The 26,342-nt window shown below is 47.9% G+C and overlaps 2 protein-coding genes across 2 annotated transcripts; both read left to right on the top strand.

The window, feature by feature from the left end:
- Positions 1-5,584: 5,584 nt before the first annotated feature.
- On the top strand, positions 5,585-9,204 carry LOC119440085 (prisilkin-39-like). The gene is made up of 3 exons (XM_049662738.1): positions 5,585-5,638; positions 7,087-7,233; positions 8,653-9,204. Exons 1-3 carry the CDS (start codon positions 5,585-5,587, stop codon positions 9,202-9,204), a joined length of 753 nt encoding a protein of 250 aa, XP_049518695.1.
- A 9,180-nt stretch (positions 9,205-18,384) lies between these two features.
- Positions 18,385-25,803, top strand: LOC119441527 (isocitrate dehydrogenase [NADP] cytoplasmic). The gene is made up of 2 exons (XM_037706142.2): positions 18,385-18,898; positions 25,014-25,803. Exons 1-2 carry the CDS (start codon positions 18,401-18,403, stop codon positions 25,764-25,766), a joined length of 1,251 nt encoding a protein of 416 aa, XP_037562070.1. The 5' UTR covers positions 18,385-18,400; the 3' UTR covers positions 25,767-25,803.
- The last annotated feature ends 539 nt before the right edge of the window (positions 25,804-26,342 follow it).

Raw genomic sequence — 26,342 nt, 5'->3', positions numbered from 1 at the left:
ACATGAAGACCAAGGGTAGGCATAACCACTAATATACGTGCTGCTTGCTATTTTAGGTGTTTTACCCCTCTCAGGGAACCGCTTCGCATGCTCACTGTAAGATGTGGAGCACGACTTTCCGCATTTGTATCCCACAAGAACGCCGCTGACAGTCCAAAGCACCGACCGGTGCATTTGTTTACATCGACAGGAACAGTGACCACTCGTACGTCGTTCGCTTGAAATAGCCGCTCATCGGTGACATCAATTAATGTCAGAACATACCAAACACGTAGATATCAAAACACGTAAGCACCGTTACATCACACGCGACCACGCACCTTCGGAAACAGCGAGCGAGTAGTAGGGAAGCATTGTGCAGCCTGCTTATCATTCTTCGTATTCTCTTCATGCACACAATTAGTACGTGTGCCGTAAAATAGACATGGATTGGAACATTGCGCGTATGATCGTTCATTTAGAGAATGTATAGTTTTCTCGCGGCAACGCCGATGTCATGAAGTATGACATTGTTGGCAGCTGAACGAGATGGTTGTTTACGCATGCTGTATCGAAGGGGCCTCCGCTTGCTGCCCATTTGGGATACGAGGCAAACAGTGCACCTTGTAAGCTAAATAATGAGTCAGCATAACAATGGGTAATAATACACCCATGGATTTGCGTAGTCACATTTCATTTAGGGAAGCGCCGGTGAGTGCGACTGGCCGCATTGGAGAACGGCAACGTATACGGATGTTGATTATCGTCGTGTTGTCGCTTTTAGCTTTTTCCGTGTCCACTGTACGAAATGAGGAATGGTTTATTTCAAATCCGTATGGTCAAAACTAAACTACAGAAGCAGCTTTCCTCATCCTAATAGCTTAATTAGCTTCATATCAGTGGGTCTGGTCCGCCAGCAGCAGACGCACGAACTTGGCCACTGTGATAGGCGTAACCTCGGCTGAACGCGATCGGCTTCGGCTCAAACTGTGTTTCCGGATGGCGAGGGCTGAAGTTCGTGCAGCCAACAACGCAACACCGCTTGCCACTCCGCATCACTTGCCCGTCCACAGGGAATGCAACTTCTCGCGCCAGCAACATCTCACGCCAAGCGCTAGCTCACGATCGTCGACTCCTGCACGCTCTCGTCGCAGTCGTCTGCATGATACCGGCATGCTCTGCGTGGACCATTCCTGACGTCATACACAATGTGGCCTATAACTGAGGAGGGGGTAAGGTAGGGTGCTCGAGGCAACAGATTAAATTCATTTGTAAAAAATCTGTGCAACTCTCAAGCCTGCTTTTTTTAGGACATGACGGAGGTATTCAGAGGAACAGACCCAGCGAATTTCATCGACATCCGTTGACATCGAAAAATCGCCGGAGTTGCCCTTTAAAGAACACTGTCATATATGTGATGAAAATGACTAATAACGTATTTCCATCTAATGCTTCCACAAAAGAATGAAACCCGCCTTCTGTGGGTTAGCAGCAACGTTAGTTCCTTTACGGCTGTGGTTGATTTCGATTCAGATATCATCTCATGGGTTAATGAAAGTCTTAAGCTTTTTCCAGGAGCTGGCTTTCACAAAGACAACTGTAAAATGTTCAAATAACATCAAGCAGAACTTTTATGCTCACTTCACTTCTCCCTTATTGCAGCCTTTTTCAAAATATACCATACAAAACAACACTAAAAATGGAAGACAGTTGACAGTTGACAAGAACTTTATTAAAAGGTCCTGAGGAAAAAGATTGGGGGAGCCGAAGGCACCCCAATCAAGTTGGTGGCTCCGCCCATGACGGAACCGGGAGCTGGTGGCTCTCGGCGACGTCGCGGGCCCTCTGGACGGCCTGTCGTTGATGCGTAAAGTCCGCGCTTTGCAGTAGGGCGTCCCACTTGGACTTGTCGTGAAGATCAGAGCCCGCGTTGGACGGGCACAGCCAGAGCATATGGTCGAAAGAGCAGTACTCGTGCCCACATTTGGAGCACGATTGCGCGAAGTTAGAATCTATCCGATTTAGCGCTCTGGGGGTGAGGTACGATCTCGTCTGTAAGAGCCTGAACGTGACACACTGAGCCCTGTTTAATTTTGGGTGAGGGGGAGGAAATTTCCTTCTGCTCAGTCTGTAGTGGGATGTGATCTCGTTAAAGGTTTTAAGAGGGTCTTTAGGGGAGCAATCCTGTGAGAGAGCTGGACCGCTAGCCCGGGCGCGGTTCGTGAATTCACGCGCTAGGCAGTGGGCCTGCTCGTTGGGGTTGCAACCCGCTTGATTACCTACTCCTTTAACGTGGGCCGGGAACCAGGCGATGTGGTGACCTGCTGTCTCGTTCTCTGCCGTATTTTGGAGAGATTTGTTTACTAGGCTAGCCATGTGCTTAGACACTAGCGCTGACGAGCAGGCCCTGACGGCAGTGCGCGAGTCGGAGAAAACAGTCGTTGGGCCTTTGGCAGCGTAAAGGGCCAAAGCGATCGTGTTTTCCTCCGCCTCGTTTGCGTGCTTAGTGCATACGGACGCAGCGCTAATCAGCGTTCCTCGCGCGTATAGGACCGAGATTGCAAACCTGTTTTTGCTGCCGTATTTGGCCGCGTCAACGAAGAGTGCATCTGCCCCGTACGGATTAACTCTTTGAAGGATGGCTTTAGCCCGTGCGATTCTTCGCCCCTCGTTATATACCGGATGAATGTTTCTCGGTACGGGATCGACCGTTATACCTTCCTTGGCTTCTTTGGACAGGGGGTATCTGTCGAGCGGCGGTTGTATGGATGATATAGCTGCTTCGTTAAGGATTTTGTTACCCGGCTTAGTTTATAAAAGCCTGGAGATCTGTGCAGTGAGATGTGCTTCGATTAATTCGTCGATAGTATTGTGAACACCAAGCTCCAATAGTTTCTCCGTGCTAGCACATTGTGGGATGCCGAGTATTCTTTTGATACCCGACCTAATGAGCGTGTTGAGTTTCTTCCTTTCTGCTTTGCTCCATTTGAGGAAAGGCGCCGTGTAGGTAACCTCACTGATGAAGAAGGCCTGAAAGACCCTGAGTAGGCTGTCCTCCTTGAGTCCCCCCTTTCTATTTGTCTGGCAAGTAGCCTAAGTATATTGTGCGCCTGTGCTCCGAGCTTTTTCAGAGCTTCTGCATTACATCCTTTGGCGTTGATTAAAAGTCCTAAAATTTTGATTGAGTTCACCCTCGGAATGGGGTGTCCTTCTCTAGTCGTAATTTTGACTGACAGTGTTTCCAGAGGCTCAAAGTTCCTAACGCCTTGCCTAGCCTGCCTGTGAAGTAAGAGTTCGGATTTGCTCGGCGATAGCTTTAGTCCCGTGTCTACGAGGAACTCCTCCGTCACCTCTATGGCCCCCTGTAAGGATTGCTCTAGATCGGCCAGAGATCCCCCCGGAGAACATATTGTAATGTCGTCCGCATAAATTGCATGGCCCACTTTTGGGAGTTCGGCTGGTATGTTAGAAGGTTTATGCATGGCGATCTTAAAGAGTAACGGGGATAGGACCGAGCCCTGAGTTCCGCAGTTGACCAGTTCGTAAGGACCGCCCGAAATCGTACCCAGTCGAAGGAGCACCTTTTTTTTCGACAGGAAAGAAAAAGTGAAGTTAAAGAATCTCCGCCCTAGATTAAGGTAGGAAATTTCTTTCAGGATGTGCTCATGCGCCACCTTGTCGAAAGCTTTGCAGAGGTCGAGTGCAAGGATGCCTTTAACGTCACGCGACGCGGTATCGAATATGCATCTCTTTAGAAGGAGCATTGTGTCCTGTGTTGAAAGTCCTCTTCTAAATCCGATTAAGTTGTGTCTGAAGAGTTCGTTTTTCTCTATGTGTTCTGTGATTCGATTATGTATAGCATGTTCGGCCACTTTGCAAAAATGGAAGAAGTTTTTTTTTTTTTAGATCGGGTAACAACAGCTTCCCTCTTATCGACCTGCCAGCCTTCTTGAAAGAATGCCTTCAAAGCTCAAGGAACATAAATTAATCTCATGTCATTAACATTGTCGATTCTGACTGTTTTTCTTTTGCCTTCCTCCCAGCAGCAATATCGCAGGCATCTCTCTTGTGAGATGCAGCTGAATCGTTTCTTTGATAATCTTCGTGCTAATCATATTGTTAACTGTTAGATGGAATGCACTTTTCTTGACATTGGCAAGACTTTTTTATTAAGGTACCAGGCCAACACGCAATGTTAAAATTACCCTGCGCAAGCATACTGCCTAACTTACTGGCTATGATTAACGAGTTCTGGACTAATCACTCCCAGTCAGCGTTCATGTTTGCCATGGGAGTGTTATCCAGCACCGCTCATGGCAGGCACCAGGCAGAGCTGTCTAACGCTCCCAGGGCAACTCTCGTGCAAAAAAAAAAAAAAAAAACTCCCGTGGACGAGGGGATGGCCGCAGCAGTAGTGTAATTGGTAAAGCACAGCAGGCGCAGCAGGGGTTATGCTAAGCATGTGGGTTTAGTCCCCACCTGCGGCAAGTTGTCTTTTTGTCAACTGTCATTGCCCTGTGTATTTGAATATTGGTACAATTCGAATAAACAAAACAATTACCTACACCCACGATTTCTCCGGCTTCATTGTCAGCTACTTTGCACAGTTGGAAGTAACAGAAGATCGAGCCCCTCAAGTCTCCTGATGTTTCTCGTTCGTTTCCTTATTTAATTCATGCATAGCTTCAACAGATGGTTCAATGACGCTAATCATTGAAAACTGGCTTGAAGGTGCTAATGTCGATGCTCAAAAGCGCCTAGTCACGTGGTGCTTTTTTTTTCACACTTCGCGTGCTCGCTGCAGAGCTGGTAAAATTTTCCCACACAGCAACTATCTTCGTACAACCAAATTGATTATACATTTCTGAATATGGTCCGCAAATTATTCCGTGTAGATTCTGCCTCCCGTTCGATAACCTAAATATTAGCTCATTGATATTTGGTAAATTTCTCGGTAGTCTGATCGCGAGAATACTTTGCGTTGCCTAAGTCGACATTAAACAATAGCGAGCTTTTGTGTTCACGTTTCACACGTGTGATGTTATTTTTAGAGCTTTCCGCTAATTATAGCTTAAAGACGTTGTGTAAAGAAAATCTATCATAACCTTTTCATTCCTATTAGATATCCTATAGAGCGTACCGTATCGCCTGCGGGATCCTGGTTACTGACTCACGGCAGTAATCGTATATGCATGGGAAGTTCTCCTCCGGTCTGGGAGTTAGCAGAACTCGATAAAAACTTCTGAAGAACGCATTGACGGCGCGCTCATTGTCTTTGTTATAGCGTGAAGAGGAGTATTCATGGAGCAGGGTGTACATCACAGGCGCAAAGAGCGCTTTTAAGCCAAGAGCGAGGCGCTAGCTCGCATCTCGTAGAGATAGAGAACATTAAAAACAACTGCCTGAAGTCCAACCTGCGTACAACTCTCTGCCATAGGAGACTAATTTTAATACGTGGTTCAACCTGCTGCATTTCTGCTGTGTAGTTATTCGCTGGCTTGTAACTGATTGCACCGATGTTTACTATCTCGACTATCACAGATTACTTCTCCTTCCTGAAAACTATAGTCACCAAATAAATGCGGAACGGTGCAGTGTAGTCGCCATGGGTCCCGGCGCGATGGTTTTCAACCACAGCAGCGGGGGCACCACTATTACGGTAAAAAGGGCTACTTGTGTTGCGATCATGAACTCCTAATTATATCGTGGACATCGCTGCATGTACTTGCATCTTTAGTTATGCTGGTAGAACAAAAGTGTTCTAGAAACTGTCACCATTTCGCTCACCGAACTGCTACATTGTTGTCGGTATTTATAAAGAGTTTTAGGCTTGGCTGCCGGTCTTTGCATGACATAGTAAAGTAATCAAGAAAAAAAAATACAAGGGGCATGTCGCTTGAATACGTTTCGCGATCCGCTTGACTAGTGTGCTAACATAACAAACAACACAACGAGAACAGCGGCCGCGTAAACGATGCTGAAAGGACAGAAAGACAAGAGAGTGTTTCTACAATCACGCAATGCACGCGCACGATTAGGTCACTGTCGCCACTGTCGCCAGTGTGCGGAAAGCGTGATAGCGTGAAATCCCTCCGCGCATGTTAGCTCCCATGACGCGCAACAAGGGTCGCGGGGCTTTCGGGCCTCCGGGTGAACTAGCTACTGACCTGCCCGTGGCCGTCGGCGGTTTCCTGTGCGTGGGGCAAAAAACGCTTTACGAAATGCGGTGACCAAAGGCGACGCAGTGGGAGAGGGCGCTTTCTTGTTGTTTTCGAAACCTGGGCATGTTTCATCGTTCGACAGTATAAAAGCTGTTCGGGTGCGGCGAAGATCCTGCAGACGACAGCTGTGTATTCCTTCGGAGAGTGTTGTGCGCAGCTGAAAGCTTCAAAGAAGCCGCAATGTTGTCTACGAAGGTGAGTTTTCGGAACACCAACCTTCTCGCGCATATACGTTCTTGTGTTTGTTTTTTTTGTTTGTTTGTAGCTTTACCCGCAATAAAGGACCATTATAGAGGTTAAAAGGCAGGTCATCAGAAATGGCACATTTTATGGGAAGGTTTTATTATGTTTTTTGTTGTTGTCACCCGGAATCATGAAGGTTTATTATCCTGGGATTTCAAAAAATCTCCCTACTCTCCACCAGCCTCCCTATGATAGGAGTAACGCCATTTCTTTTGGCGCACCAATGACGTAGGCTGCCTAGCACTTCTTTCTAACTTGCCTGTTCTTGAAGGATGACTAGAGGTATGTCGAGAAGAATATCAAGAAGAGTGTCAAGTTATCAAAAAGGAGATTTCAAATTATGTCTGTACCGCTCTGTCAGCTCAAGCAAATGTTTGCACTCAAGCCATTACACGTCTTATCAAGCAATACTATAGCTGTATTTGCACCGTATCCTTTCTTGCAATTATCAGCCCGATTGTTCTTACTCGTGCATATATTACGTTACTGGAGCGATGGCTAACTTCAAAGTGGCGGCTATATACCCTTTGCGGTTTAACTTCGGGCGTTGTAGAAGTAGGTGATAACATTTTCCGGCAATCCAGGCATAAGAAGACGCTTAATTGTACACCTATAATTATGAGCGCTCGTGTTTTCTTCCAAGGCCCATGTCCTTTTTGCCTGCCTCGTGGCAAAAACCTACGGGCTTAGTCACCATCAGCCTGCGGCAGGATACCAGAACCCTGGTTACAACGGCTACGCTGCTCCAGTTGGTGCCGCTCCTTACCAAGGCTACGCTGACTATGCAGTAGTAAGTGCATTATTTTTGTAGTATCGTGTTTGTGCAGGATCTTGTTTGCTCGTCGCGCCGGTGACAACCGAATGAACTAAGTTGCGGATATAATTATTGTTTTACATAACATTCGACATTCATGTTTAGTATAAGTGTTGGTGTCACTAGTATTAGAGTCATAGCTGGTCTCCAGCCGTTGATGTACCCGATTGTTTAGAAATACACACGGCACCCGCAACACTGTCAGAAATTTGTAAATCTGAAATAGCTGACAAACCAGGAACGCAGGTTTACACTAGGGGGCTTGGTAGCACACGCATTAAGGCCTTCGGTATTATAACTGCTGATCTCCATCAAATCTTCCGCGTAATCACTATGAGACACGCAGAATTTCATGACACTTTCGTAAAAGCTTAATTTTGTCGTTAATTTAGCGAAATTTAGTTTCACTTCTTTCATGTAAACGTTATCACAGTGTGTTTGATGCTGTTTGAGCTGTCGTAAATAATAATAAGGCAGTTTAGAAAATGAGAAAAATTATTTTGTAAGGCAGAAGTGAAATGAAATTTACATGGGATAGAGTAGATAAGTTATTATTTATAACAAGACTTTCTCGTTTGAGTTATGAAACAATATAAGTGCTGTATATATCATGAAACCATTACATAAGTAGGGATACCTGGCAATTTGCTGTATATTCTTTTTCTTTTTCCGCACTAAGACCGAAAAACGTGCTCGTGTGGGTGTCGGCGTTAATATAATTTCAACACCTCACAACTTTTCATAGTGAGGACAGCCACTTTTCTGCGCCTCATTTGGCTGATTAACATTTGCTTAAATGCAAGCTCCGTACACCAGACTCAAATTATGAACCTCGCACCACATTATGCACAATGTTGCACTTGCAAAATGCTGGCAAAACTTTTTCGCGTATGCAATCTCACCAGTGAATGCTTCTTGTATTTCAATCATCGTGTGCTGCGCGGTAACTTCCCCTAAGTTTCCCCTAACAAATGTACACAAAAATTTCACGTAATGTTTCAGTGATGCGTAATAATACTGCAACTGCCCAAACGCATTCTATTTTACTGACGCGAGACAATTGTGGTACCAATTTGGCTCCATTAACACTGTGTAAAGAAAGAAGAAAAAAATTACAAGGGCTGAGTGTTATGCTGGTTGTTTTGGTGTTCTAATTTTAATGAAACCCATAAAAATTTAAAGAAACCTTAAACTTAGATCTCCAAGGCTTATGTTACCATTATACGCATAAGACACTGATACACAACGTGTTACGTACATTTCCAACCTCTTCAGCAGACGAACCTAGATAATGCCCGCATTTGAAAGCAAACTCTTCATTCACATTTTTGGACGCGCCAAACGTTAAGCAGAAGGTTTATTTCTAGCAACAAACACATACTTCTGTCTTTCTAGCCACCTCAGCCCTACAGCTTTGGCTACGACACATTGGACGAGTTCGGCAACCGGCAATTCCGGAGCGAGCAGAGCGACTCCAACAACGTTAAGACCGGTTCCTATGGATACAGAGATGTTAATGGCCTCTACCGGCGAGTAAGCTACATCGCTGATGCCAACGGCTTCCGCGCAACAGTGGACACCAACGAGCCAGGTACCGCACCAGGAGCCAGCGCCGACGCCGTGTTCAACGCCGCTCCCGTGGTCCCGCCGGTACCTGCTGGAGCGGCAACGCCCACCGCATACGGCACCAGGACGGCAGCGCCTGCCTACAACGGATACGGCGGATACGGTCAATACGGATACGACCAGTATGGCCGCGGGGCTGGTGGCTATGGGTACGGTGGTAACGGTCTATCTGGCTATGCTCCCAACGGACTCGGCGGGTACGCCTACGGAGCTTCCTCTCCTTACGGCTACGGTGCCGCAGGCTACACTGGAGGGCGCTACACGCCTGCCGCCTACGGTACCAGGGTTGCCGGTCACCACGGCTGGCGCCGTCGGCGATGAACTGCGTACCTGATGCGTGGAATTTCTCATCCGTAATCCCATGATCTGCCGGTAGGTTAGCACCCTCGTTTAGTATAATAGACATACTGGTGACATCGTAATGGGGTGCTAGCCACGCAATGCGCCATGTTGCTGACTTCCCACGTCTACCGTCTTGGCGAAAGTTGCAATAATAAAGTGCATTCATTAAGCTGATACGTCTTTTCTCAAGCTGTACACTGTGGAAGCAAACACTACTTTCGCAACAATGGTCGCGTATTTTATCTCTGCCGTTCGTCAGCTGGCGTTATGACGAAATTGTTCTGAAGCGCGTCTTCAAATGCTTCCGATCACCATCATGTTCATTTGACACAAGCTAAAAGTACCAGCACAAAAATGAAAAATCTATAGCTATGTTACCATCAAGGTAAAAATGTGAAAAGACTGCTGTTAGCGCAAGAAAAGAAACAGTACGCAGCTTGTACAAAGAACAGGATCTCAGATGTGCAAGTGAGATGAAATGCCTGCGAAATACGAAACCAGAAGATTCAGCGGAAATTTACCGGTGAATGCAAAAGAAATGCGTCAGCATTACGTCGCACCTCTTCCACGTCCCGGGTCCGTTATTTGAACCACGTTCACCACATTGATAAGTGATGTTCGGAAGCTCACTAACCACGCGTCCCGCCTTTTTTAAGGCAGTACGTGTGTAGAGAACTAACATTTCTCAATGGCTTACTTCATAACCGGGTAAAACTGGCAAGGCAGTGGTGTAACAACAACAATCAATAAAAACGCCATCTCGAACACCCACCGCTTTCTCATTTTTTCACGTCAGCCTTTGCGCTGAGTTAGTAGTTCAACACAATTTGCGAAAGCGCTGTTGCTGAACGCGCAAAGGTTCGCGTGCTCACTAGGCATCCTTGTTCGCGTTTTGCGCCCAATTTTGTAAATGCGTGATAAATGACTAGTGAGATTGTAGTGGTTTAAAATTGTTGAAAACATTTTTTTTCGAATGCGATGTGCAATGCGACATTTCGAACTCCTGCAATTACACAAGTACTTGCAAACTGAAGAAAACAACTTTGAATAACTTCAAATCAATAATAACAAAATAATTGTCCAGTTGGCACAAGGCAGCTGCTAACAAAACACCGTTGATGCCATCTTCGTATCTCGTGCTCCCTGTTTCCAGATAGCTTGGTCTGCGTTAGCTAGAAAACCCCTTCATTATATGCAAACTTTGATTAAGTGAACGTACCCGTTGCTGGTAAAGCGCTGGAAATACTTTCCAAGCCGTTCGTCCCTCTGCATATATGTTGTCCGGTCGCCACACTGAAAGTGCGAAATGTACAGTTAAACTAAAGACATAAAGTGGCGATGGCTTCAGCACGAAAAGTGAGGATGAGGCGGAAAGAACTGGAGCGCACAATAATTTCGCTGTGAGTACTCGATATGGAGCACGACTTAGAGCATTGACAACACCGCGGTTTCTCTAAACGTCTTTCTACAGATTCATCGTAAGGATTGTAACAGCGCAAACAAGACACGGACAAGAGGAAGGAAAAACGACAACACGTGTCTTGTTTGCGCGGTTACGATCCTTACGATGAATCCCAACCAACTGGCCCAACTTGCCGTCTTGTTTCTATAGATTGAATGTCGGAAGATCGCCGGCCTTACGTCGTTTGCCACTCGGACATGTAAATGTCCAGATATTTATTAGTGGCCCGAGCATCGAGTGACACTGTAGGTTCTTGCGAAATACTTCCGGTTCACCTCCTGAGGCGACCGGGGATGAAATACAGAAAAAATATAGAAAAACATAGTACAGTACGAAATCCATGGGTTTCCTTATAGATATGATATCAGAGCATAAGCTTAGTTACAAGTTGACGTACTGAAGTGTCCGGAATAATTAGAACTAATTAGCTTCTGGTTCACCTCCTGAGACGGCCTCGCACAGATATGGTAGATGTGATATCGCCCCACAACCACAACTTACATCTCCATCAGAAAGAAAAAGTTGTCCGTTGATGCCTGGAAGTGCGGCAACACTGATTTGCGTTTGCGATTGGTATTTTAACTTCGAAACAAGTATTAAATGAACCGCCGACCCGGAACCCTGTACGGGCTGGTACTGCCGATTTTGACAGCCGTTCCTTGTTCTACGCACGCAACGTTTCCTTAGTTCCACAATGCGTTTCAAGCGACACGTCTGTGTAGTCACATATCTCCGTCAGAGAAGCCTCGGTTACTGCGGCTGGCAGCCTTCGGCGACAGCACATATACCTATCTTTATAACGCGTCACATAGGCGCTCATCGCTTGTTGTGCAGACCAGTAGCGCACCCAAGATCTCTGCCCGGGCGGGGAGGGGGGGGGTAAAATTTTTGTAAGGGGGGGGGGGGGGCGGAGCAAGCACTTTGCATATTATACAATTTCCTTGCTTTAGCCAAAGGAATCCAACTGCAAATAAAATGCCTAATAATTATAGTATAACGTACGTCACGGTTGTCACTCCCCGCGATCCTGGCATATTCTCCGGCCAAGATAATGTCGACGTTGATGACTGGCTCGGCATGTATGAGCTTGTTAGCCGCAACAACCACTGGGACCCTACCATTATGCTCGCGAACGTCCTCTTCTACTTGGACGGAACACCTCGTGTCTGGTTCCGGACACACGAGGAGGAGATCTCTAGCTGGGATGCTTTCAAGGAGAAGCTCCGCGACCTTTTTGGAAATCCGACCGGTCGGCAGCTGGCTGCAAAGAAAGAGCTTGCTACTCGAGTGCAGTCTTCTACTGAATCGTATGTCTCGTACATACAGGACGTGCTCGCTCTTTGCCGAAAAGTCGACGCGAACATGGTCGAAGTTGACAAGGTAGGCCACGTTCTCAAAGGGATCGCGGACGATGCGTTCAACTTGTTGATATTCAACAATGTGTCCACCATCGACGTCATTATCAAGGAATGCCGCCGCTTTGAGCTCGCCAAAAGCCGCCGCGTCATTCCGCAGTTCTCCCGGCTCCCTAACACGGCTGCGACGTCCTCCTGCGTCGCCATTACCGCTTCACCCCCGTCCAATGAGACCGTCACACGTATTGTTCGCCGCGAGCTCGAGGCTGTAAGTCCTGCCCCGTTCCATCCACGCCCAGTTGACCCCACCATTGACCAACCAGCCCCGGCGATCTCCCTCATTCAGGAAGTTGTGCGGCAAGAATTTGCCAACCTCGGTTTTCCTGCTGCCTGCTCCGTCTCGCGACCTGACGCCCGACTGGTGCCGACAGCTGCGCCTAGCACCAATCTGTATTCCCCTCCCAGATACCGCAACCCTACAGAGTGGAGAACTCCGGATGACAAGCCCATTTGCTTCCGTTGTCACCGCATTGGCCCCGTCGCTCGCCACTGCCGCACCTCCTGGAAATCGCCGTATTCGAGCTACTTCTCCCCGTCTCCGCGCCCATATGCCGACCCTCGCCGCTACTCGCCTCGCCGTATGCCTTCTACCTCTGACGTATCCATCGATGACAGTCGTCCCGCTCGCTCACCGTCACCTCTGCGCCGTCGGTCCCCGTCGCCCCAGCCACGCCGCTATTCGTCGCCGACAATTATGGGTCTTCCCGGACGGAAAACTAGACCATGCAGCTCCTGGGGGTAGCGCTGCATTATCTTCGTCGTGTCAAAATCCCCCATTGACGCTCCCAACGAACCAGAACTTACTTGATGTCCACGTCGACGGTGTCCCTTTGACGGCGTTAATAGATACTGGAGCCCAGGTGTCCATAATGAGTAATAACCTCCGTCGTCGATTGAAAAAGGTTCTCACGCCTGCTACTACACGAGCTGTACGCGTCGCCGATGGCAGCACTGTTGCCGTCACTGGAATGTGTACTTCCCGGATCAGTATCGCCGACCGCCACATTCCAGTTCTTTTTACAGTGCTGACCAATTGTCCCCATGACCTAATCTTCGGACTAGACTTCCTTACGGCACATTCAGCTTTGATCGACTGTTCTACCGGTACCCTTTGCCTCGAACTTCCTCTACTCGCGCATATTCGTGCTGAACTGCCGAACAACTTTAGTCCGACCGCCTTCGTCCGCCTGCCGCCTAAAACCTTGACTTTCGTCGAATTGCTATCATCTTTCCCTCTGCCCGATGGTGATTACGTCGCTACTCCTGTTCCTGATGTCCTTTTGCTGCGCGATATCACTGTGCCCCACTCCGTCGTAACCGTCGTCGATAACCGGACATGCCTTCCCGTCGTCAATTTTGGACTAACAAAGCAAGTTCTACCCCAAGGCATATCGGTTGCAACGCTGCGCGCTATAGGAGATGACCACGTCACGGCGTTTTCCGTAGACGGCTGCTCCGAGTCTTCACCATGTCCACAGGATGCTATTTGCCGTGACGAAACCTTTAGTCCCATGATTGCTGCGGACCTATTGCCTGAGCAAGCAGCAGCTCTGTGTCGCCTTTTGGTTTCGTACCAAGACATCTTCAACCTCAACAATCGACAGTTGGGCCAGACTTCAAATGTTAAGCACCACATAAATACTGGTGATGCCAGTCCTATTCATCGCCGGCCATATCGAGTTTCTCTTTCAGAGCGTAAGGTTATTCAAGATGAAGTGCACAAGATGCTTGCCAAAGGCATTGTTGAACCCTCGTCGAGCCCTTGGGCGTCGCCCGTTGTGCTTGTTAAAAAGAAAGATGGCACGTGGCGCTTCTGCGTAGATTATCGTCATCTAAACCGAATTACTAAAAAAGACGTCTATCCCTTGCCTCGCATTGACGATGCCCTCGATTGTCTCCACGGTGCCAACTACTTCTCATCAATAGACCTTCGGTCTGGTTATTGGCAAATTTCTGTGGATGAAAGGGACCGAGAGAAGACCGCATTTGTCACCCCTGATGGTCTTTATCAATTCAAAGTTATGCCATTCGGTCTGTGCAACGCCCCAGCCACATTCGAGCGTATGATGGACTCTTTGCTTCAAGGGTTCAAATGGACAACATGCCTTTGCTACCTAGACGACGTTCTCGTATTTTCACCTACGTTTGAGACACACCTCGAGCGCTTATCAGCTGTTCTTCAAGTCTTTCGCGAGGCTGGGCTCCAACTAAATTCCTCGAAGTGTCACTTTGGTCGTCGGCAGATTACAGTGCTGGGCCACCTCGTCGACGCTTCCGGTATTCAACCAGACCCGGAGAAAATTCGTGCTGTCACGTCTTTTCCTGTACCTCAGTCTGTCAAAGACGTCCGAAGTTTTGTAGGACTCTGCTCCTACTTCCGACGGTTCATTAAAGACTTCGCAGCGATTGCCCGACCACTTACGGATCTTCTGAAGAAGGACGTGCCGTTTACCTGAGGTCCCGCTCAAACTGCCGCGTTTTCCCACCTGACCAACATTCTCACCACGCCGCCTATTCTGGCCCACTTTGACCCGTCCTGCCCTACAGAGGTCCGTACCGATGCCAGTGGTCACGGTATCGGAGCCGTCGTAGCCCAACGCCAACAGGGACGCGATCGTGTTATCGCCTACGCTAGCCGCCTCCTCACAGCAGCGGAGCGCAACTATTCGATTACAGAGCGTGAATGCCTGGCCCTCGTCTGGGCGGTTTCTAAATTCCGCCCGTACTTGTATGGCACGCATTTCTCTGTAATCACGGACCACCACGCGCTCTGCTGGCTTTCCTCACTCAAGGATCCTACCGGCCGGCTTGGTCGCTGGGCTCTGCGGCTACAAGAATTTTCCTATGCGGTAGTCTACAAGTCGGGCCGCCTACATCAAGACGCAGACTGCTTATCACGCTATCCAGTGGACGAACCACCCGCCGACCCTGACACCGATGCCGACGCTTGCGTTTTCTCGGTTTCTCGGCTGCCACAAGTCGCCGACGAGCAACGCCGTGATGCCACCTTGCGCGCCATCATTGATCGTTTGGAATCTTCGCCTTCTGATTCGTCCCTTCATTTGTTTGTTCTCCGGGATGGTGTATTATACCGCCACAACGTCCGCCCCGACGGTCCTGCCCTACTCCTCGTCATTCCTCGGCACCTCCGGTCAGCTGTTCTCCAAGAACTTCATGACTTTCCAACGGCAGGTCCCCTCGGCGTCTCCCGCACCTACGACCGGATTCGCCGACGCTTCTTTTGGCCAGGCCTCGCCCGCTCCGTACGGAAATACGTTGCGGCGTGTGATAAATGCCAGCGGCGGAAAACACCATCGACGCTCCCTGCCGGGTGCCTTCAACCGCTCGACATTCCTTTGGAGCCGTTCTTTCGCGTTGGCTTGGACTTACTTGGCCCTTTCCCTCTATCAACGTCTGGCAACAAGTGGGTCGCTGTGGCGACAGATTACGCCACGCGCTACGCCATCACCAGAGCGCTTCCAACAAGCTGTGCCACAGATGTCGCCGATTTTCTTTTACGCGAAGTGATTCTGCAGCATGGAGCTCCACACCAACTGCTCACTGACCGTGGTCGGACATTCCTTTCAAAAGTCATCGCCGACATACTGCAGTCCTGCTCAACCAGGCACAAGCTGACTACGTCTTACCATCCACAGACCAATGGTCTCACGGAGCGTCTCAATCGAACCCTGACAGACATGCTTGCAAAGTATGTCTCGTCTGACCATACTGATTGGGACCTCGTCCTACCGTATGTCACATTTGCATATAACTCTTCGCGCCACGACACTGCCGGCTATTCCCCGTTCTTTCTGTTGTTTGGCCGAGAACCCACATTGCCACTGGACACATCCCTTCCAACCGCCGCAGCAGAGACCAGCGAATATGCACTTGACGCCATCACCAGGGCTGCCCAAGCTCGCGAAATTGCCCGCGCTCGCCTCCTGACCTCCCAAGCGAACCAGCGGCGTTTGTACGATCGACATCACAGAGACGTTCACTTTTCGCCTGGATCTCTGGTACTCCTGTGGTCACCGACTCGTCACGTTGGCCTGTCTGAAAAACTCCTGTCTCGGTACACAGGCCCATATCGAGTGCTGCGTGCCGTGACTCCAGTTACGTATGAAATCGCCCCAGTCAGTACCAGTGCCCCATCTGCCCCGACTTCCACTGACGTTGTGCATGTCGCACGCCTAAAACCATATTACCCTCCTGTACCCACTGACATTTAGATGCACCGGGACGGTGCTTCTGCCGCCGGGGATAATGATACATGCATATTGCGTGTTTCTTATGGACGATGCGCGCGGGCGCCCAGACGAAGAAGACGAATTGCGCTTTGCTCTCGAGCTGTCGGCTGAACTGGCCAGCGCTGCAGCTATCCTGTGTAAATATATTTTGTAAATAGTCTCCAGTACTCAATCCTTCGTTCGCGTAACAATATTTACACCAAGGATTCTGCGATGGTTATTGCGTCAGCCTATTCCTCAAAGTAATTTAAGCGTGAATGAATGAATACAAGACAGTGATAGAGTGTTATTGTTCACCCGGAAAATCCAACCTCAAGCCACCTCCTGAATTGTAATGACAATGTGAACAGAGCGCTGAAGGTGTACATTGCACTGGTGGCCTGGACGCGTGAGGGGGGGTTACAACACCCGAACCCCCCCCCCCCCCCCCCCGTCGGTGCGCCAATGGCGCTGACACTGTAGACACACAAAAAAATGGTCTGTTTAAAAACACCGATGGCAACGCTGAAATATTGGGTGATTTGTCCTTGTTAGACCTTGATTCCTGAGTCCAGACGGGCCGACAAGTGTAGACGGACTCAGCGGGTACGGTAGGCTTAATGTTTGGTGCAAGCGAACCATCTCGATGCGGGTACCTGGTGAATGCTAAAACACGCACGAATTGCCTCAGCTTTGTTGTCGGTGCAATAAAATCAACAGTGGCAGGCATCCTGGAGTCCGTTCGAACGCGTCTGAACGACTGCTGGGTTTCGCGTCGACTGCGCACCACTGCGACAACTCGCAGTCATCGGTTGCATACAAACTACTAGAAAACGAGACGTTACCGGTGTTTGCGTATTTTCGTTCAAGGTTATAGCTCTCCACACCAGTCAAAAGGCAAATGCACAAAACGAAAGTGATCTTCAGTGTCTTATATGCATGGGCAGCTCACGCACCTTTATTCGAAGCTGCGACATGAAATAAACATTTATGACCCCCAAAATATAGCGTTATTTAGGACTGGAGACTAGTACTTTTCAATGAAATTGTATCAAGCATTTCATATTCAACAGCGCATATACTCCTTGCGCACTGAAAGCAGTGCGGCACAAACGCAACCAGCGCAGTTTCCAGTACGTATCAGCGAACTCCAGCGACAACGAGCGCGTGTACAGCGCACACCAGTGCGCCCCAGCGTCACAGGAGTGAAACCAGCGTCTTGTCGAGTGTGACTCATCTCTTATCCAGTGATCTCACCAGTGCCCCAGTGACTCCCAGCGAGCGCCAGCGAGAACCAGCGTCCCCAGTGCGATCCAGTGTCAAAAAACGCGCTGGTCTCACACTGGAATACGCTGGGTTTTGCAATAGGGAATAAATGGTGTTGTACACGTAAATTAGAAATCTACATAATAAAATACGCTTCCGCATCCCACCATTAAATTTTTACCTACACAAATCCGGTCTGGCACCGTCCCCTCTGTGTCCTACCTGCAAAGAACCTGAAAACATTGAGCACTTTATACTAGCATGCCTTCGATATAGAAATCAGAGGAAGAAATTTTCATTCTGAGGATTGAGTATTTCTTTCAATGCTCAAAATATCCTCTCCTTCGGGCTACTTCATTGGGATTTAGCCAAACGAACATCTGCGTGGCCATTTGCGACTGTCTCAGAGCTCATAAATCGCTGATTGGGTGCTCGAAGTTATTCTAGAACCACCAAAAAACTACAAAGTTTGCTGTTTATATATAACTACAGTTCTTTTTATTTCTGTGTCTTCCAGGTAAATGTATTTCCTAATCATCATAAAAGTTATAATTCACCATGATTTACCTTTTTGTTTAGGATTTTCTCTCTCCCCCTTCCTTTTAACCACTGACTACCGGCTTCTTGGCGAATCCCCCGTAGTGGGTAAGGACCACAAGTGAGGTAACAAGCAAGCAAGCAACCTTGTGGTCGCGAGCATGACTGCCCCGAGACGAACAAGCTGTTTTTACAGGCTGCCGATCTTTTGTCCAGCTAGTCTATAGATCTAGCCCCGCCATTCCGACCTGCTGTCCCCTGCGCCCATGGAGAAGTTGAAGTGCGGGCCCGTGGTCGAGATGCGGGGCGACGACATGGCGCGCGTGGTCTGGGACCTGGTCCGGGAGAAGCTCATCCAGCCCTATGTGGACGCCGACTTGCGGGTGTTCGACCTGTCCATCGAGCACCGCAACCAGACCAACGACACAGTCACCCTGGAGGCCACTCAGGCGCTCAAGATACACAACGTGGGAGTCAAATGTGCCACCATCACGGCCGAGAAGGACGTGCTCGAGAAGTACCACCTGAAGCGCATGTGGATGTCGCCCAACGCTGCCATTCGCAACGCCCTCGGCGGCGCCGTGTTCCGGGAGCCCGTCGTTTGCCGCAACATCCCTCCGCTCGTGAAGCAGTGGCGCAAGCCCATCATCATCGCGCGCCACGCATTCGGCGACCAGTACAACTGCAAGGACTTCGTGGTCCCCGGACCCGGCACGCTCCAGATCAAGTACTCGCCCACCATCGGAGCTCCCTACCACCTTGACGTAAGCGTCGTCAAATTTAATACGTGGCAGATGTACGGGCACGTAGGTACGAGAATACTTGGGAACAGCACAAAAAGACCGGAGCAGATTACACAGCACGAGCGCACTTGCTGGATCTAATCGTGCCCGTCGTTTCGTGCTGTTCTCACGTATTTTCGTAGATATACGAGGTTATCCATTTTAAAGGAAAGAGATTAATTTTCAAATCGCGTTTAACTGATGCGATTGACCTTTCTTCGCTATTCGTGCAGGATAATGGGCACTAGATGGGCGAGTAGCAGTTGCAGTTCCTTCGCTAATTAACTAATGTTGTTATTTACCTTGTAAATTAATAGTTTTAAAGGCTAATTGCAAAAAGTAATCGAGAAGGACGCAGTTTGAAGCCAAAAAAATTTACGCGGTCTTAAATACGGCGTCTCATATTGAGATATTCGTCAGGACAGCTTCTTTCTCGCGTTTGCGCGACCCAAGAAGTCCCCAATAAGAAAAGTACGGACTTTTGCCTGGGGAATCTTACCTTTCTGGGGATGTTTTGCTGGGTAATGTTGCCTTTGTTGCCCCTCAAAATGTGGCTTTGCGTGAATACTAAGGAGGACGAGACACTTTGCTTCGTCGACCGCCTAAACTTGCTTGCAAACGGGATTATAGTGGTCGATAGAGGGTCTGTAATGGCGCAGCGTCAGTTTTTTTGTTTGTTTTTTTTTTGTCGTCAATGGTTGGCCTGTGTCACTCGGGTGCGTAACATAAAGCTTGTCGCTTCAGAGTACGTCTTGAGAGCTCAGCCAGCGGCACGGTCAATCGGTGACATGAGTAGTACGTGCCCCATGGGCACGCCCTGCGTATGCGCCAGCCAGCCGTGAACACGAAATTGTGTATCATGCGCTATTGAATATTTAACAAGAAACAAATTCGCAGTAACAACATGTCCTTATTCATTGAACTGCGGCATCTAAAGCGGCATCAACCTAAGCCCCCTACCCTCCGCGCTTCGCGCCGGGTAGTTCTTGCCCCTTGGAAAGAACCCAAGGCAGTGGTGACGAAACATCGTTAGAAGAACAGGCAGTGTAGAAGGGAAATAAGGAAGTGATATAATAACGCAGAAACATAAAAAATAATAAACATTCTCGCAGGAACTCCTCTGGGAGTTGTCTAAGTATGCGTAAGCATTGTGCCACTTGCTCCGTTCCACGCAGCCCGGTGTCATTAATAATGTTATGAAACTTGGTCCTACTAGAGTCACTGGAAAAACAGAGTACCGCAAAGGTACGCCGCATGCCGGCAACATTGGGTGGCGGCGGCCATATTCCTTCCAGACCGCCGACGCGCTGTAGCGATGCCAGCGTGCATTGAGTAGCGTTGACTTAACTGACGGATTTCCTCCCTAGATTTCGAGTTCCGTTTCGCGAAACTGGATTATTTTTGTGTTTTTCTTCAAGTGGATGCCACAAGTGACATCAAGATATCGACGGAAATGAACGTACTGCGCGGTAAGCGACGGAACGTATAAAATGTGCGGCGATGGTTCCGATGCTCTACGTGTCGCTTTTGGACTTCGTCTTGCGTCAAGTGCTATGTGCAGAGCTGCTGCAAACATACTTGTATGCGCCCAGTGAATTCGCTTGAAACGTCTTTTACATGAAAACTGGGCCTTGAGGTTGTGTTTGCGCTAAAAACGCAGCTTGACAGCCGATGGAATGTGCAGTGGGTGTTCAGGTTGCCTTCATAGTGCTCGTTCGCGTCCTTTCGAAGTACAAAAGCAAGCAAATGTAAACAGCTTACTGCTGCGCTTGTTTATCTGTATATTCGGAGCGAAGTGTAAGCAGTAATTTTTATGTAGATTTATAAAGTTGCCTGTCACGTATCAGTGATAAAACGCCAGCAGCCTCTGCAAGCAAACTTCGCATCTTGCGGCTACTGGCGTGTTTGCGAATGCGTGCATGTAATGTTCTCGTCGATTTGTGAAATAAGCTCTCTGAAGGTAACGTTGCAAGCGACTGGTTAACAGCTTTTAATTCACGCGAAACTCAAGCAGGTATCCGCATATGGCTATAAAGAATGTGTACGAATGTTTTTTTTTTTTGTACCTTTGATAATGTGAACCTTTTAGTGCACGTATTTCCAATCTGTTACTGTGTTCTGGAGTATTGTGTTGACATTGCCAGTACTAAACAGTGGTGCGGTTTCCCTATATTTATTTTCGATCATGCTCCTTTTATTGTATACCCTTTATGTGACTGGGATCATTAACACAAAAAGACGTTTTCGAAAAAAAAGTTGCGAAGACACGGTAAAAACAGGTTTCTGAAACGGAATTGTAACATTGAGCACTTCTATTTTTTAAATGATGCTCTTGTCACTGCACTCATGGCATAAAAAGATGTATGAGGCTGTTTATAGAGGTGCTGCGCCTGTTGACAAGCATTCATAATCATACTGTAGCAGGTTTGCAATAAAAATTACTATTTGTATATTACGATTACTATTACTGTATAAGGGACACCATACCATTTGTCCCTGAATTGCTTCATGCTGTCAGCAAAATTCGCATTTTCAGAACAGCATGCAGTCACAAAGTAAGATGTGGAGGCAAGCAACATATTTATTTCACAACAGTAATATACGCCACTGAAGAAACAGTCTTTATTGCAACACCAAGTTTTCACATCAATAGCAAGCATTCGACAGTGAAACATCTAGCCCGACGGCTGTGTTTAACATTACAACTGCAGAGTTAATTGTTGAGAAACAAAGGAAGCCTCATCCTAGAGTCAATGTTTCTACAAGGGGACTTGGCCTTCGTCAGGGTCCGGACAAAAACACATGCTCTTGTCGAAATGTTTTCTCTGGGTTGAGGCTTCCATTATTCATCCATTGTTATGCAAGCCTCCATCTTTTGTTACCCTTTTCATCTTGCTTGAACTACAGAATTATGCTTTTGAGAAACACTGACACAATGGGAGTCTAGAAGCTCTATTGACACACCCATACACTAATTAAATAACACACCATTAAGATTTTGTACCATGAATATCACCCATGTTTCAGTGATCATGTACGCTAAGAAACATTGGACATGTGAAACAAAATTTTATACATTTTGCACTCTGCCATGTAACAAGTAGGTACTGAATAACCTGGAGGTACACCCTCCAGGTTATTACTTATTTTACAGTACTGAAATAAAATTGCTAGGAAAGCTACTGTAACTAGGTCAAATACACAAGTCCTGAAAATGAGATTTTAACATATCACAAAGAGCAAGATATAGTGATCATGGACACGCACAATAACAAACATTTGACATGTTAAAAACCTTATACATTTTCCACTCTGCCACGTCACAAGCAGGCACTTAATAACTTGGAGGTACACCCTCCAGGTTATTTCTTGTACAATACAGAAATGAACTTGCCAAGAAAGCGACTGTGACTAGGACAAATACATGTAACTTAAGTCTATAAATGGGATTTAAAAATATGACAGAGTGAGATGTATTAATTATGGACTTGCACAATAACTGCAAACGTGTTATGAAAATGAATTTATACATTTCAAACTCTGCCATGTCACGAGCAGGGACTAAAGAGTTAGTACACCCTCCAGGTTATATGTATTTCTACAGAACACAAATAAAATTGCCAGGAAAGCTGCTATGACTAGTACAAATAGACATACTCCTCTATCAATAGAAATTTAAGATATCGCAGAATAAGAGAGTCAATTGCACACAATTGTAATTTCTAAACAAGCATCCTGTTTACCGTTTCACGACTGACACACAAATGAAAATAAATAGGCAGTAATAAACAATGAACTGGACAGGTAAAGTTTAGCGGTCACACGCAAGTACAGTCACTTGAAAGCAATAACTGTCCAGCAAAACTAGTTATTCAAGAAACTTACCTCGCACAAGCGGGTGTTCTTCGAGGGCGCGAAGTTTTGCGGCCAATTCTGTAGAGACACGCAGAACGTCGTTGACCGTCGTCCTTCCCGCACGGAATACAGAGAAATGCCTTCCCGGACTCCGTTCGGTTGCTACACCCGAAGGTGCAGCAACCAGGTATGATGATGCATGGGTTATTTCTGACGCCTGTGTTCGCAAGCGCAACGCAAGCGTTGAACGAAACGGTGAAGTGCTCTCCGTGCGCGGTGCGTACGCTACGGGTTCGACGTGCCAACTGAAAGGGCTTGGAAGGAATATGGCGGCAAAAGGTCACGTGACACGAGCGCCCCAATCCCCGGCGGACGCGGCAGGCGGCGGCGCGCGGTAAACAAATGCGATACTCTAAAATTTTTCCAGTGACTCTACATTCTACCAGTGTAAACGACAGCGCTGCGGAGACACGAACTGCTGCGGACGGCGGCGCAAGGTGAATTGATGAAGCAAGAAAACTGGTGCGCTGATTGCGTTGCGATCATTATAAGCCGTTATCGCTCTTTAGCGCCTTATCCATCCCCGTCGAACGATTACCATCCGTGACCAACCGTACTCCGGCCTAGGGTGCGTAGGGTGCGGCCGCGCGAGCCCCTTTCTTGAAAGCGATCTGCGATGGGGACACCGTGCGGTGAGTACTGATAGCTTCGTGCGCGCTGTGTCCTCGCCGCTTAGTACGCTTGGAAGCGAGAGGCAGTACGAAGGTCAATTCGCTCGCTGCTGCGGCCCTTTCTTGAAAGCGATCATCCTACGTGACGGACGGACGAACTATTTTCCTCTTTGGGTAGGCATAGAAACGCTTACGCACTGAAAAAAGGTGAAACAGGGAATTCGAACACAGGCCTTCTCATCGACGAGTTCAGTGCTTTGGCGCGCCGCCGCGAAAGCCTAATGGAGAGCTAGCTTATTCCGAAGTATTTAATGCACTGCCGGCGAAGTGCAGCTCGGCTAGGGACAAACGGAGCAAAGCGCAGCCGCCTCCGTTGGACAGTAGTACCTAGGAAAGGGCAGCTTTCGAACAGCAAAGGTTACCACATGTCTCTCGCGCAGTTCACTAATGTGCACAATGGTCGGGCAGACGTGAGAAAGAAGGTCTCGTATAGTCGTCGACAAAAATTCGTCTATTCTCGCTTTGACAACGAAACTGGACGCGCAAACAGCGAATGCATCGCGCACAGTGTGCACGATACTAACACCAATAACACAAATGAAATGACAGTAGGTAGTTGTGATGGCCTGCTGAGGCGTCGAATCCGCCCTCACACGTTTGTACCGCAAGCGAAAGAAGCCTTTCTTATCTCTGTCTTGTGTTATCTTCACAAGAGAAGCGAAGCGTCTCATTGTGTGCCAAGTTTCGGTATAAGACTGTCAAACGGCGATTTTTTGTCGAAAAATATCTGAACAACATATGACGTTTTCTTTTTTAAACCGTGTAACTTGTTTTTGCCTTCATGGACGTCTTCCTCCAATACTCGCATTTTGAAGTTGGTCTTAATACCAGTAATGAGAAATTTTAATAACTAATATTAGTGAATTAAAAATATACTACGACGGGCTACTCGGCCACCTAGTTCCCGCTGTGCTGAAGGAATAGTGAAGAAACCTTCATTGCATCAGATGAATTCTATTTTATAAAATCTGTTTCCATTAATATAGATCACACGGCACAGGAAGTTAATTTCTAACCGTCTATAACTTAAGTACGCTTCACCTTTTGGACGAGCCCGCATGCTACAATATATCCAAGCCCTTTATAACGAACATATTATTTATATGCACTAAATTACTAAATTTTCATTGGTGTTATAGTTAGGCTTTTGACTTTATTGACACTCTGTAACAGAATATATTGAATATAAATACAGAAGGTGCGCAAGAGCATATACTATAAAATTACCACAAATATTGCAGACGTGAAGATTTCATGTAACTCTAGGCTAATAATTATTGCTTATACAACGTGCTCGCATTATTCGGGGCTAATTTTGTCAATACAATGGTATGCTTGTATAGTGGGGCATCGGCGACTCATTGCGACTTATTTTAGGAAACGCTTTTGTTCCGCCAAATATCGATAAATCGCCGGAAACTGCATATACGGGATAGCTGGTGCAAATCAGCCTCTTCGCTCATATGAAATAGGCTTACGTTGCAACTGAACCTCCGTTGTTTTCGCGACAGATTTACGACTTCGACGACACGCTGGGAGTGGCGGCCGCCATGTGCAACACGGACCGTTCCATCACCGAGTTCGCGTACTGCTGCTTCCAGTTCGCGCTGCAGCGGGGCTACCCGTTGTTCTTGAGCACCAAGGAGACCATCATGAAGAAGTACGACGGCCGCTTCAAGGGCATATTCGAGATGCTCTACCAGAAGAAGTACAAGAACCGCTTCATGGAGAAGGGCATCTTCTTCCAGCACCGGCTCATGGACGACATGGTAGCACGCTCGCTGCGCATGGAGGGCGGGTTCGTGTGGGCCTGCAAGAACTACGACGGCGACATCCAGTCGGACTTCATCGCGCAGGGCTTCGGCTCGCTGGGGCTCATGACGAGCGTGCTCATCTGCCCTGACAACAAGACGACGATGACCGAGGCGGCGCACGGCACGGTCACCAAGCACTACAGGCGCCACACCGCGGGACTGGAGACCTCCACCAACTCGCTGTCCTCGGTGTACACCTGGACCAAGGGGCTCGCGCACAGGGGAAAGCTCGACGGCAACGCCAAGCTCATCGCGTTCGCCAGGTGTCTGGAGCGGGTCTGCCTCGACACAGTTGAGTCGGGCTTCATGACCAAGGATTTGGCGTCATGCGTCAAGGGATTCGGCAAGGTCGACCGGAGGGACTACCTCAATACCTTCGAATTCGTGGACAAGTTGGCGCAGCAGTTGGACATTAGGTTCAAGGAGTTGTTCACAGAAGAAGCATCGTAGCCACGCTTTCCTTAAGAAATTTATAGGACATTAAAATAGTGCGATTGCTCAGCAACTTAGTTGAGCTCTTGTTTACATCGCACGCAAATAGGCATTCACTGTACATTAAAAATGGCAACGCCATTCTCAGTAAAGTCTACCGTCTAACATTTTGTCTACTACGGAAACCGACGCACGAAAGGTGGAAGTTTATACATGCGTTGTTTTTTGGGTAGTTACGAAATCTTCCTCTTCGTTGGCGTTAGTCCCGTTGGGTTGTGGCGTCGGCTCTTCTAGTTCTCGGTATACATTTTTTTCTTCAATTGTCAGAGCCGGGTTAGAGCCAAGTCATGCGGAGACGACTTTGGTGTGTAGCGTATCTACCCAAGCGTTGTTTGTGTCAGTCCCTCAGACGCTTTGCGGGGACTTTTGAGGCTATAGCCGATAAAGGCAAGCTAATTCGTGTTCTGTTCTGCTGCATGTAATCGCCGATACTGCATCACAAACGCCGATACCACACGAACTCGCCCAGGCTGTGCCTAATTTAGCGATACAACAAGCACATCAAAATTGCCTGTTCATGAAAGCTTGTTTCAA

Source organism: Dermacentor silvarum, chromosome 2, assembly GCF_013339745.2.
Source record: "Dermacentor silvarum isolate Dsil-2018 chromosome 2, BIME_Dsil_1.4, whole genome shotgun sequence".
NCBI classification, from domain to species: Eukaryota; Metazoa; Arthropoda; class Arachnida; order Ixodida; family Ixodidae; genus Dermacentor; species Dermacentor silvarum.
This window is presented reverse-complemented; position numbering and strand designations above follow the sequence as displayed.

Excerpts from the sequence above, each read along its gene's own strand:
- LOC119440085 (XM_049662738.1), top strand. The coding sequence starts at position 5,585 with ATGGGTCCCGGCGCGATGGTTTTCAACCACAGCAGCGGGGGCACCACT. Across the intron at positions 5,639-7,086 it reads GCGGGGGCACCACTATTACG|GCCCATGTCCTTTTTGCCTG; the intron begins GTAAAAAGGGCT and ends TTTTCTTCCAAG. Across the intron at positions 7,234-8,652 it reads GCTACGCTGACTATGCAGTA|CCACCTCAGCCCTACAGCTT; the intron begins GTAAGTGCATTA and ends CTGTCTTTCTAG.
- LOC119441527 (XM_037706142.2), top strand. The coding sequence starts at position 18,401 with ATGGAGAAGTTGAAGTGCGGGCCCGTGGTCGAGATGCGGGGCGACGAC. Across the intron at positions 18,899-25,013 it reads GAGCTCCCTACCACCTTGAC|ATTTACGACTTCGACGACAC; the intron begins GTAAGCGTCGTC and ends TTTTCGCGACAG.